Raw genomic sequence first — 11,743 nt, 5'->3', positions numbered from 1 at the left:
ACACAACCAAAAACTGAATTACACAAATTACATAAAATTTATTTAGATCAATAGCCCTTTGGGAGGAGATATTCAAAGCAGGCAGTGTTGGGAGAGTCAGAGTGTCCTAAAACAGGCACAAGAACACCTTCAAAGTTCATCACGCTCGACCCGCAACGTTGAGAACTCTGCTCTTCTGTGCTCAGTCCAAGGTGCAATGAATTGGAGATACAAACAGGAAATGAAAACATTCCATTTGCTAGAGGTGAGATGGATTTCTCTAAGAGTCCAGCCTGTTTTTTTTTTTTTTTTTTAGCACAAACTCGTTCCTCGTCCCAGTACCATCAGTCCTTGACAATTACAACTAGACAGGTCTCTTAAGTCCAAGACCTGACTTCACACCTAATCCAGTCAAATTGTTACAATAAATAAGTACAAATGCTAAAATCACTGGACAATCACATAATAATTTTAACCAAGCTATTGTTGCCTTTTGGGGTGTGTGTGGTTTAGGATATGGATTAGAAAATGGGCAGCCTCTCTCTTATGGAATGTCAGAAGATCCTTCTCTTGGTATAAAATAAACAGAAACGCGGCATTAAAACAACACAGAATATTGGGACAGAAACATCGCAAAATGTATGAAACGGAGTGCCACCAATGGCAGGCAGTTTACCACCACTGCATGGAATCAATCCACCATGCAGGAGTAGCTTTTAGTTTGTAAAACATGTTTTGGGGGCTCAGAAATACTTTTAAAATGTTGGATTTCATTGCTACAACTGGTCAATAAATTATTGATATTAGACAAAATTTCACATATTTACAGCTGAATAACCTGTCATGACAACAAAGAGGTTATTACTGTTATGTTATGTCTGAATCTTTAAAGATATCAATCTGTACATTCTTCTTAATGGGGAAAACGGTCTATTTAAAAATCTGATATTTTATTTTATCCAGTTATATGTCTAAGACCCATTTTATACAGATGCATTTATACTGTTTAACATCTATCTGAAATGCACCTCATTCAGGTTTGAGTGATCAGATATGTCTTGTTTTAAAAGTGTCTTGGATGCATTTACACCTGCAGTTTTATGCGATTCTGATACTCAAGACGTATGAAAAGACCAGGTGTAAACGGGATCCAGCGTTTAGTTTTGTGATCGACTCAGGAAGTTTAGCAAAACGTTATCCATGCAAAACTGGAAGAGGGTAATGGATTCAGTTCAGGTGTGTTAGACAACGGTTCTCACACTGTCAAGGCTGCTGTGGTTTTGATTCTCCTGCTCTGGTTCAAGAAGTGGGGCAGTATCTTCAACTAGCCCCGCCTCCTCCTCCCGCCGGGCAAATTGTCAGTCTTTATGGCTGTTGCCCTGCTGGGTGATACTGAAGACCTGGATCTTCAGATGGGCGGCGATCTGTAGACATACACCAGTGCAGTATCGCACCAAGTCCAACAGGGACAGGATCTGTATACCAAACACATACACAGGTCAAGGCTGAATTCTCTAAGAAAACAAACTGTTCACTTAAAATCGGAACTGCAGCTAGCTGTGTGCAGATGTGTGATGCACAGTAACATGTAAATCTGAAGATGGTTTGAGTTGATATCACATAACCAAGCAATTGAGAATGGACTGAAATAAGGTAATCAAATGCAATTGCAACAATGTCTCAGTGTCTGACATTTGACCAGTACAACATGCCCACAGAGGTCAAGCCAAGGACGTCTTGGCTGAAGGTGTTAACATGCTATTAATGGCTGATGGGATAACTGGTCAATTGTAATGTTAATTCTAGCATATTGGAAGTATTATTACAATCCTCATATAACCTAACATTACGTGATGTATTATTTTTATCTTCAAAGTCCTGCAAGCTACATATATATTAATGGTAATTCTGTTTTTAGCAGTTGTTTTTTGCCATATCTGTAACAATACTGCCATGCATTCTTGTTAATTAAACGTGCCATAGAACGGAGAACTAATTGGTGTTTTTGAATAAGGAGTTCATTGAGTAGATGGACCTGATATACCATGAACCTCAGACTATGATGTCACCTCCTTCAAATGTAATTCCTGCTTAAGCAAGACGGGGTCATAATACAGCATTGAAAAGAGGGACAGTTTCAACTTTAATTGAAGGGTTGTGAACAGACATGTAAAACACCATTTATTTGCCCTGTCCAAAGTCACATATCTGATAAAGATCACACATCAGAGAAAGATTTTAAAATACTGAGTTATTGAATGCCATGGCACCTTTTATTTGTTGGAAGGCCTACAGCTGATGAAGAGCACCTCAGTCTGGTGATTTTCCAAAATACCAAATGACACTTTAGACAAATAACGCTTTCTTCAAAATGACTCAACTGCACAACTGGCATCTTTTGAGGATGTGATTCTTGAAAGCAATGTCTCCACACTGCAGAGAATGCACACAGCTGAGATAAACCCACACCAAGAGCAGACACTCACCAAAGCGATCCAGAGGACAATATATTCATCGACAAAGCTGTTGAAGTACTGGTTGAGGAAAAGGAGCCCAGGGCCAATGAAGGCTGTGTCATGGAGGTGGAGCTCACTCCTTGTCATATGTGCCACCTGCAGAGGACATACAGAGGTGTCAGGTAGTGAAACCACAAAGGCCAGTGCTCTCCTCTCCCAGTTCAGAGCAGTGTTTCCCAGTCCCACCAGACGGCCCACAGTTCTCCTCTCCCAGTTCAGAGCAGTGTTTCCCAGTCCCACCAGACGGCCCACAGTTCTCCTCTCCCAGTTCTCAGGTATCTTGCCTTCATGGCTCAGCTTGGGCGTGCTGGGAGCAAACATGTTTACAATATGATTGGTCCCCAGGGTTGAGTTAGGAAACAATTACTGCCTCAGTAATTGTGATGTTTTCAGTTGTTTTGGCTTGGCTCATCTTAGAGCTGCTGGTACCGCAGGGAATTTTTGCCACAGTCACCCATGAAAAACTGACGTAAAGTTAACTCCATCAAAGCAGCTATAAGGTAAAGTCTACAATTAAAAGTACAGTATGCATAAAACTGAACCAAACTGAATGGGTCGGGGAAACCAGCATTCAGAGGGAACGCTCCCAGTTGAAAGACAAGCATCCCTTAAGTGCCCACATACACTCATTCATAACTATGGAGTTAAATCAGTTTTTGATTTCAAGTGGATGTTTGCCATCTTAAGCGCCACAACATAAAACCTGGCAACGTTTTACTCCTGGGCTCAACAAGGAGGAACCTCAGTGAACTCACCACCAGCTTGTTGGAGATCTTGGCGATGACCATGCCGAAGGCGAGAATATAGAGACAGGGGTGCTGCTCAAACAGTCGGCTGGAGGACTTCTTAAAGATGATGAAGGCCAGGCCAAGGATGAGACTGATGTGCAGGCCAGGAGACAGCACACTGGTGTCCTACAGGACACAAGAGAGGACAGCTGACATCTGCGCATTGCAGTTATAAAACTCTCTGCTGCTGTCAGTGGAGGGGCCGGTGCTCGCGATCCTGCACACCTCCACATAAGCATAAGACCATCCCAACACACAGGAAGAATTACTCAGGGTATAATAAACATGTTCATCACAGGAGCAGCACCAAAAACAAAAAAAGTTTTAGTTGGTAAAAGCTGATTGGCTACCATGGTGGACTTTTTAAACAGTGAAGAAGGAGTGAGAAGGAACACCCAAAAGTGCTTACAGCCACAGTGGAGCCATTCTTGCCCACACCTCCACTCAGGATAATGGAGAAGTAGTTGAACATGGACAGCAGGAAGCCGCCGATGATGCCCAGGACCGGCAAGGTCTTCAGCTTGACTCCAATCACGGGCAACTAGGGCAAAATGACAAAGCAGTGCTGCCATTCGGTCCCTGAGTGAAATGGCCGCTCGTGTCTCTGTGTCCTCTTTCAGGCGTCTAAAGCCATGAGGTAACAACTCCTGGCCGCGTTTCCCTTGGCGGAGTCAGCTTGTCAAGTGTCCGAGGAGCCACAGAGTGAAGGTGAGAGAGAGGTTCTACTTAACCTATGTGGTGAGACCGCTCGGGGGACATGATATCTGAGGATAGACCTAAATGCACCGCTGAAATGTCCACCATCTTTGCATCATGTCCAAAGTAAGAGTGATGCGGTTAATGATTGACTAACGCTTGCTTTCTGACAACCCCCAAGGGCTATGAGTGTGCTAAAGGTATTGTAAACCTTCTGTAAATTGTGGATGTGTGTGTGTGTGTGTGTGTGTGTGTGTGTGTTTGTGTGTGTGTGTAGTCATACCGTAGTCTCCCAAAGGCTAACTCCCCCAAACGCTGACATCAAATACATGATAATGATGGAGATCTGGACCTCTGTCACATCCACGCTAAGCAAACAACAAAACATAGTTTAATAAAAAAAAAACCAAATTCGACTTTTTTACAACCATGTGCCAGCCTTGGGTGTACGCTCCCTACCCACTGTACTGATACCTGGTCATTGTGAAGTTGGAGATTACAGACCATCTGTTACCATTCACAGTTGGTCCTGGACAACGTTTAATTAATGGTCAGTTCCTGACTGTAGGAACCTGATCTCTGATGGAAGGGGTACAGGCCAGCTGCCAATCTCTGTATGCCAACAGATGGCTAAAGCATTGCTGGGTTATACTTCATTTTATAAGATTTTCCCTGTGTACTGTTATTCTCTGAAGCAACACTTACTTTCCTATTGCTGGGCTCCACTGACTTATCAGGACACCATGTGCTTTGTACTAGATAATAATAGTCAAAACATCTCTCCACAAGGACAGATTGGAAACAGCTTCCATTATTGTAGCATCACTTCTAAGAAATACTTAAACCCAAAGGAGGCTAGAAAAGTCTACACAGTGAAGGGTGAAATGTCTAACTCAGAGACGTGCAAAGTGGCTGCCTGCTGACTACTCAGACCAACCTCAAATCAACCGAAACAGCTACGTAGATCTTCACGTGAACAAACATGAGAAAAAAAAATCATCGGCACGGCATTTCTATTAAAATGGTCAGTGGGTGTAGGTGCAAGGTAAGTGTTTTAAATGAAGTGGGTGATAAGTGTGGTTAGTCATAATAAAACACAGTAAACATAACATACGATAGTAAACACAGAAGACTTATGAACTCCGTTACTCACATGCCGAAGCGGAGGGTTCCAGAAACGTACGTCTGCCAGTGTGCACAGAAGAACATGACCATGCCCACGAACCCACAGAAGAACATCCAGTTTGGGTACGAGCCCATACCGGCGCATATGCATGTTCCCACGGCAACAAACACTGATCCAAGAGGAAAAGGATAGGGCAACAGGAAAGGTCAGGGGTCAAGTACACCGAGAGCCAAACCTACAAGTTCAAGGCTCCATTACACTGAGAGCCTAACTTGAAAGTTCAGGGGTCAAGAACACTGAGAGTCTATCCTACAAAGCAACAGATGCCGAACGTGTGCTTAGACAGATATGTATTTGCAACTGACAAATTATATGATGGAACTGACAATCATTTCTAGTCTTTGCAAAGTCCGTTTAGCTGTTCCGGGTAGAAAAGCTGCATTGACAGTCAACCACTAGACAGTGACACACCTGCATCTGCCATCTAAATGCCAGCCATCCCATAATCATTCTAATCCCACTGACTTTTGTTCTTCCATAATCACTACAATCTTTTTTGGAGCTGCACTTTGAAGCTATTCTATTTTCAAGCCTTTTGAAAGTGTTTAAAATTGCTTAAAAACTATTGTTCGTCATGCCATAGCCTCGTATGACTTACATCACTGCTGTTAGTTTTTTCCTGATGTAACATTACATCTAAAGTAATTCCAAGGCACCCCACTACTCAGGCTGGTAGTGTAGTTTGTATAGCCAAATAAAACTATCATTACTGTGCTAAGTGAATCAAACTTGTTTCATATAGAATGTTTCATACATCATTTCCTACTATTTGCGTTTGCAACAATATCACCATGTACCCTGTGTAATAAAATTAATGAATTATGTGTGAAGGACGTGAGAGAGGAAGAAAGAAAGTGAGACATTTCAATGCTGAAAAGCGTTCTACCTGTAGAAACCGCATCGCAGCCATGGTCGAAGAGTTCCCCCAGAGCTGAGCTGCTATTGGTCCGCCTGGCCTGTTTCCCATCAATGGCATCCAGTGATTGGTAGATAAAGAGACCTATGGCACTGAGAATGAAGGCCCATGCTGGAGCCTAGGCAACAGAGAGAGTGAATGAGAGGGAGACGAAAAGAGATCACCTTACCGATAAAAGAGGCGGAAAGAGTGATCACAGTCAAAAAGTGAACTGGGAAAAGTAATTTTAAACGGAACCTACTAATGAAGAAAAATGATCAGACATACACGTGATGCAGCTCACGACAGGCCTTATAAGTAGAAAACACCAGAAAGCTGAATGAGAGCAGAGAATGCAGTGCTGAGGTGAGTCCACACAGGGAACTCAGACTCAGAGAAGACAGTGGGCCACCAGAGCGGTGAAGAACACAACATCATCTGGCACAACGTCAACACAAAACAGATTCATGAACAGCGGATTTGTTTACCTGTCCATGTTGCTGCTGCCTAGCCAAATCAAACATGCAGCGGGCAAAGAGTGCAGTCTCTCTAGGGACCCGCCACAGGGGCTTTTATCATGTCACAATAACAACAGTGGCAAATGGACACTTCCAGAACCCATTCACTGGAGTTTGCCACTGGCGATTGGTGATTAAGCTTGCAGGGGTTATTGTTAGCATGTGGTGAATGTGCGTGTGAGAGAAGAGAAGGATCATCAAGAAATCAAGTGAAAGAGAATAAGAGGAATGAAGAGATGAGAAAGGAGTCTTATTAGACTACATGAATGCATTTGGTGAAGTATGAGGAGTAATGGAATGATTCTGTTGGATAACAATGTTGACTACAACTATTGTTATGGGTGTGGGTAGGTTTACATGTCAGTTGTTCTGTGGCTTGGACTGTATTATCAGAGTTCATGAGGCAAAAAAGCTACTTCTGATCTGTTTTCTTTTCTCTTAACTTTTGTTCTTTTTGTATAATAACAGTGATTGTGATATTGTGTTTAAGGCAGCTTTCATAAATAGGAAGATTAAAAGAATTCTTAGATAAAACAATACAATGTACTGGTTTTATTTGTAACTATTACCTTGATTTTTTCATTGGTCACATGTAAGATAGCTGCTATCTTATATGCACTTTAAAAGTGAACAATTACTGACTACAGCCCACCTGTTGCCATACGCAGTGTGTGAACCACATTCTGACCAGAGGACCACTGCTGAATGGGCTTTCTTTTAGCAGGAGGGCCATGTGTTACATTGGTATGTGTTCACCAGGTCCTTCAGTGGAGATTCTCCACTCTCAAGCTGCTCAAGGGTCAGTTCCAGCCAGATACAGGCACACACACACAACTCGCATGACTGCTCTTGTTGTACACATATAATGTTGATATTATCTGATGCCCCTCCCAGATGGTCAGATTACATTTCCTTAAAGTAGAGCTGGGCGATTAATCGATATTATCTATTAATTCGAATTTACAGTTAAGGACGATGTGTTTTTAAGAAAATCGATTTTCTGAGATTTAATTTTCACCACCGACGCTGCACTGTGGGCTCCCGTAGTTCAGTGAGTTTAGCACCTCCCACCCATCCACCCTCAAAACACACACACACAAACATGACGGCGGAACTTGTGTCCAAGAAAAGAGCAACTAGCTCCGTGATCTGGAGTTGGTTCGGTTTTGCGGCGTCAGATGTAGACCAAACAAGTCCTCGCTGTAAGGTGTTTGAAACCGATAGAGGGAGAGAGCGAAGAGTGCTATTCAGTTGCGCTGTCAATAAAGTTTCCCTCCGCGGGATATTTTGGATTAAGCAGTTTCTGCCTCGGTCACCGAACCCGCTTCAATGGATTATACTTTCGCGAGTGACCGTAGCGCGCGGCTCCGGGCACCTCGCGAGTGTGTAAAATGGAGACAAATTAAGTATTATATCGCGATCCATTATTAGTGTTGACTTGTAACTCCTGCGGTAGCCCAACTCAAAAGTAGACCAAAAAACCGCACCCCGCGACCCCATAATTTTTACCCGCGGCTGGATTTTCCAAACAAGCCCAATTTGGCGTGAAAAAGCGAACCTGGCAACTATTGTAGTATAAAGTATAAACTGTGGTAGTATAAAGAAACAGTGGAAGGAACATTTACCTGACGAATTTTAATGTTACATTGTGTTTCAGGTTTGAAAAGTGCTGGAATTTAGGCTAAAGTGAGGGGAGCCCTGTTCTTAATCAGAATGTAGACAGCGTGACTGTCAGTACAACATGCAAGAATTGTTCAATTGTATTTGTTTTCCATTTTATTAAAGGGCACCAAATTATTTATATCTATTTATTTTTTGAGGGTGTGTTTTATTTATTTATTTTAAGTTTGAGGTTGCATTGTGTCAATGCTTAAAGTATGTTGGAGAAAACCTTCTAAAAGTTACTGAATGTTCTCACTTGTTTACAATTTGTTTCTGCTTGCACTTTAACCTCAAAGGGGAAATTTAAGTGAAAAATAAATTAAAACTTTTTTTTACCATTCCTTTATCATCTGTAGTTTTTTAGTAGAGGAAAATAAATCTATTAAAATCGAAAATCGGATTTAAAAAAAATTAATCGAAGATTTTTTTGGAGGGCCATATCGCCCAGCTCTACCTTAAAGGTTTGTCTGTCTGCTGTAACAACGTAACTAACAAATATTATTTGAAAAGAGAGAGAGGGAGAAAGAGTCTTATGTCCAGAGAGACTGAATGCTAGATCCCTAATCATTTTCACTAGACAAACGTTTTCACTTTACTCTCCAAAATAAAAATAAAAAATAAAATATCCAGAAGCAGGAAATACGTATGAACTTAATGAAGGGTGTGTTATCACGCTAATCAAAGGTTAACTCCCACAACAAAACAATGCATAGAACAATGCTACATTTCTGAGATTATAAGACACTACACAAAACAATCCCGCAATCATCAAATCTGTGTATTTTTTTCCCACAAATCTGTTTAATATAATGCTTGTTATGCAGTTATTAAATATATTTTTATTTCACCCTGAGCACTCAATAACCTGATTATTATCCATTTATACATTCATGTAGTCTATTCAACATGTTTTTCGCCAAGTGGGGGCAAAGGTCATGCTTTATCTTCCATAGCTTCAGTAAGGTGACAGGTGAGTTAACTCCTGATAGGAAACCTGCTGATCTATGTAACAATACATATGCAATGGTGGAATATGGACTTTGATGGTAGGCTACAGTATGATAATCTCGAAAGAAGCAAAGGGTTATGTCCACCTAGGCTGGTGTAGGGGTTCAAAGGTAAAACTTATATAAATTTAGGGCAGATAAAAGTCTGTTTATCATGAATGATTTGCGACGACCTGAAAACAGCAGTATGTGGATTATTTAGCATTATTAAGCAGTGTTAACTTTCGTGTTTCGTTTTAGGTGGTCTGTCCATAGACACTTTTCCTTAACCTAAAAGCTGCTGGTTTGGGTTTAGTGCACAACGGTGTCCACGTTCATCTGAAGCGTAAACACAGACCAGTCACCGCTTAATGGGCTTACTGGTTGGTCTGCGTTTCGGCCATTCGGTGATGCTGAAAGCGCAAAGCTGTCGTAGTCGTGTATCCTAACTTGATTTACAGACAAAAAGGAGCGATCACAAACCCGCAGCGCTTAACGACCCTTAACGAAGCCCGACTCACCTCCTCCGTGCCCGTGGGGCAGTAACACACCAGCACGATAGTTGTGAACACATTCACTATTAGTCCAGTGATGGTTAACGTGTTCGGGGCGACCCACGTCGGGATCTTCTCTACTAACCAGTTCCAAAATATCTGGCACGGTGGCTCAAGCAGAGAGCGCCCGGAGGCGCTGTACTTGTGCTCTTCGAGTCGCCGGAGCTGGGCAGCCGAGAGCGGCTGTGAATGCAGGCAGAGCGGCATGGTGGTCGGTGTCGGGCCGGGGAACGGACCCCCAGCGAAATACCGGCTGTTCTCGCTGTTAAAGCTGTCCGGATTCGAAGAGTCCACCTAGGCGTTGTGAGGGTTAGCTATGTGTAGAAATTCATTTTGAATAGCGGAACCAACACTTACGCCAGTCCTCCTCCCGCTACTCCAGACCCGTCGTAGACCGGAGTGAGCAGGAAGCTGCGGGCCGGAAGGCAACATGGCGGCAAGTTTAAACACAGTGCAATGCCGTTACATGACCAGCAGTCCAGAGGTGTGAGGTGATGCCACCTTCCCAACTTTGAAAGGCACATTGATTTTATATGAAAATGTATAGGCCAGTGTACATCATTTAAGCACGTATATAGTATATTTTTGGGAACAAATAGGCGTGTTCTGAACTATATTAACCATTAATGGTTTGTAAATATTTATATCTGTTCCCTCATCTTGGCGTGAAGCCCCTCACTTAGACCCGTGTTTCTGTTTCAGATGTCATTTTCTGTTGGTGTGAATGTTGTCTGGCTAAATTACACGGAGAGAGATTTGAAACAAGGTCACACACTGACTTTTACTGCACACCTTAACAAACACAAGAAGTGGATTTATACTTAAAAAAAAAGAATACGAACATGTAGATGTCATACTTTGATGTTTATTCAACTTTTCCACACTAAAAGAAAATTGTTCTTTGACATAGACAAATATTTTCATCTTCTGCACAACTTTAGTTAAAAATACAGGCTGATGAGATGTGTTGACCATCAGACTTTAAATTTATGCTGTTATTACATTGCACAGATAATTATTTCATTACATTTGCAGCAATTTACTAGAGGACGAAGGGAAAAACAAACATAAAACAGCAAAAAATATCAATAAAACAACAACAGCAACAAAATCCCTTTCATCCATCAAACTAGATATTCAGTCATGTGGCAACCTGTAGGCATAACTCCTGAACTTGGAACAAAACGAAAGTTTGAACACCACACCATATTTGTCAATGAATGTCTTAATTATCTTCTATGCTACAATGTCTTACACATTTTAAAGCTACTGTCCAATTCAACTGAAGACATGCATCTGAGCTTCAGTGGGGTTTGGGAAAAGCAGTGTTTTACGTCAGCTCGACTGATGGGTATAACTGGCTGTGTTTTGCAATGGGAACTACAGGTCCGCAATGAGAAACGCGGCATGCCATTGTTAAAGAATGGGCGGCTACGGTCACTGATAGGGCTTAGCAACAGTGATCAGTGGAGAAGCTCTGGGTCAATCGGCCGTCAGTCAGAGCCGTTCTTCTCAGACTCTGAGGGCTTGGTTTCCTTTGTGTACTTTTCAATAAGATGCATGGGAACTCCACGCTTCATCAGCTCAAAGAAAGTAAAGCCACCTAAGGGAGAGATGAAGAGAGTCAACAGGAGGAATCACCAGGTACATGAGGAAAGGATGGAAAGAAAGTAAGAAGAAAAGAGAGACTGGGACAGAGAAAATACACTTAGCAGTGTTTGGCAGGCCAGACAGTCAGTGTCCAAAATGTAAAATCACAAGTTTGTGAAAGAATGAATGATAGACAGAGAGAAGAGAAGTTGCTTCATAAAAGAGAGAGAGAGAGAGAGAAATAGACAGAGGAAGATGCAGGATGGGGACAGAGAGACATCAGTAGAGGACTGTGCAAGCACTGAAATCATGAGTTCTGTCACATCTACTGTCACACTATCACATCAGCTCACACCTGCACATTCGTCAGCAA

At 42.1% G+C, this 11,743-nt stretch overlaps 2 protein-coding genes across 2 annotated transcripts in view; both read right to left on the bottom strand.

Moving 5' to 3' along the window:
- Positions 1-234: 234 nt before the first annotated feature.
- chpt1 (choline phosphotransferase 1) lies at positions 235-10,219 on the bottom strand. The gene is made up of 8 exons (XM_077006794.1): positions 9,748-10,219; positions 6,052-6,199; positions 5,133-5,274; positions 4,263-4,347; positions 3,693-3,824; positions 3,251-3,409; positions 2,466-2,591; positions 235-1,454 (listed from the first exon to the last, which is right to left on the bottom strand). The coding sequence occupies exons 1-8, from the start codon at positions 9,985-9,987 to the stop codon at positions 1,338-1,340; spliced, it is 1,149 nt and encodes a 382-aa protein (XP_076862909.1). The 5' UTR covers positions 9,988-10,219; the 3' UTR covers positions 235-1,337.
- A 406-nt stretch (positions 10,220-10,625) lies between these two features.
- Positions 10,626-11,743, bottom strand: part of mybpc1 (myosin binding protein C1) — a 33,155-nt gene continuing 32,037 nt past the window's right edge. The window contains exon 34 of the mRNA XM_077006795.1: positions 10,626-11,383. Within this exon, the coding sequence (XP_076862910.1) occupies positions 11,274-11,383 (110 nt within the window). The 3' untranslated portion in view covers positions 10,626-11,273. The remainder of the gene's footprint in view (positions 11,384-11,743) is intronic.

The sequence above is a fragment of the Brachyhypopomus gauderio genome, chromosome 5 (genome assembly GCF_052324685.1).
Source record: "Brachyhypopomus gauderio isolate BG-103 chromosome 5, BGAUD_0.2, whole genome shotgun sequence".
Lineage (NCBI taxonomy): Eukaryota > Metazoa > Chordata > Actinopteri > Gymnotiformes > Hypopomidae > Brachyhypopomus > Brachyhypopomus gauderio.
The sequence above is the reverse complement of the archived record's forward strand: the minus strand, read 5'-3'. Positions and strand labels throughout refer to the sequence as shown.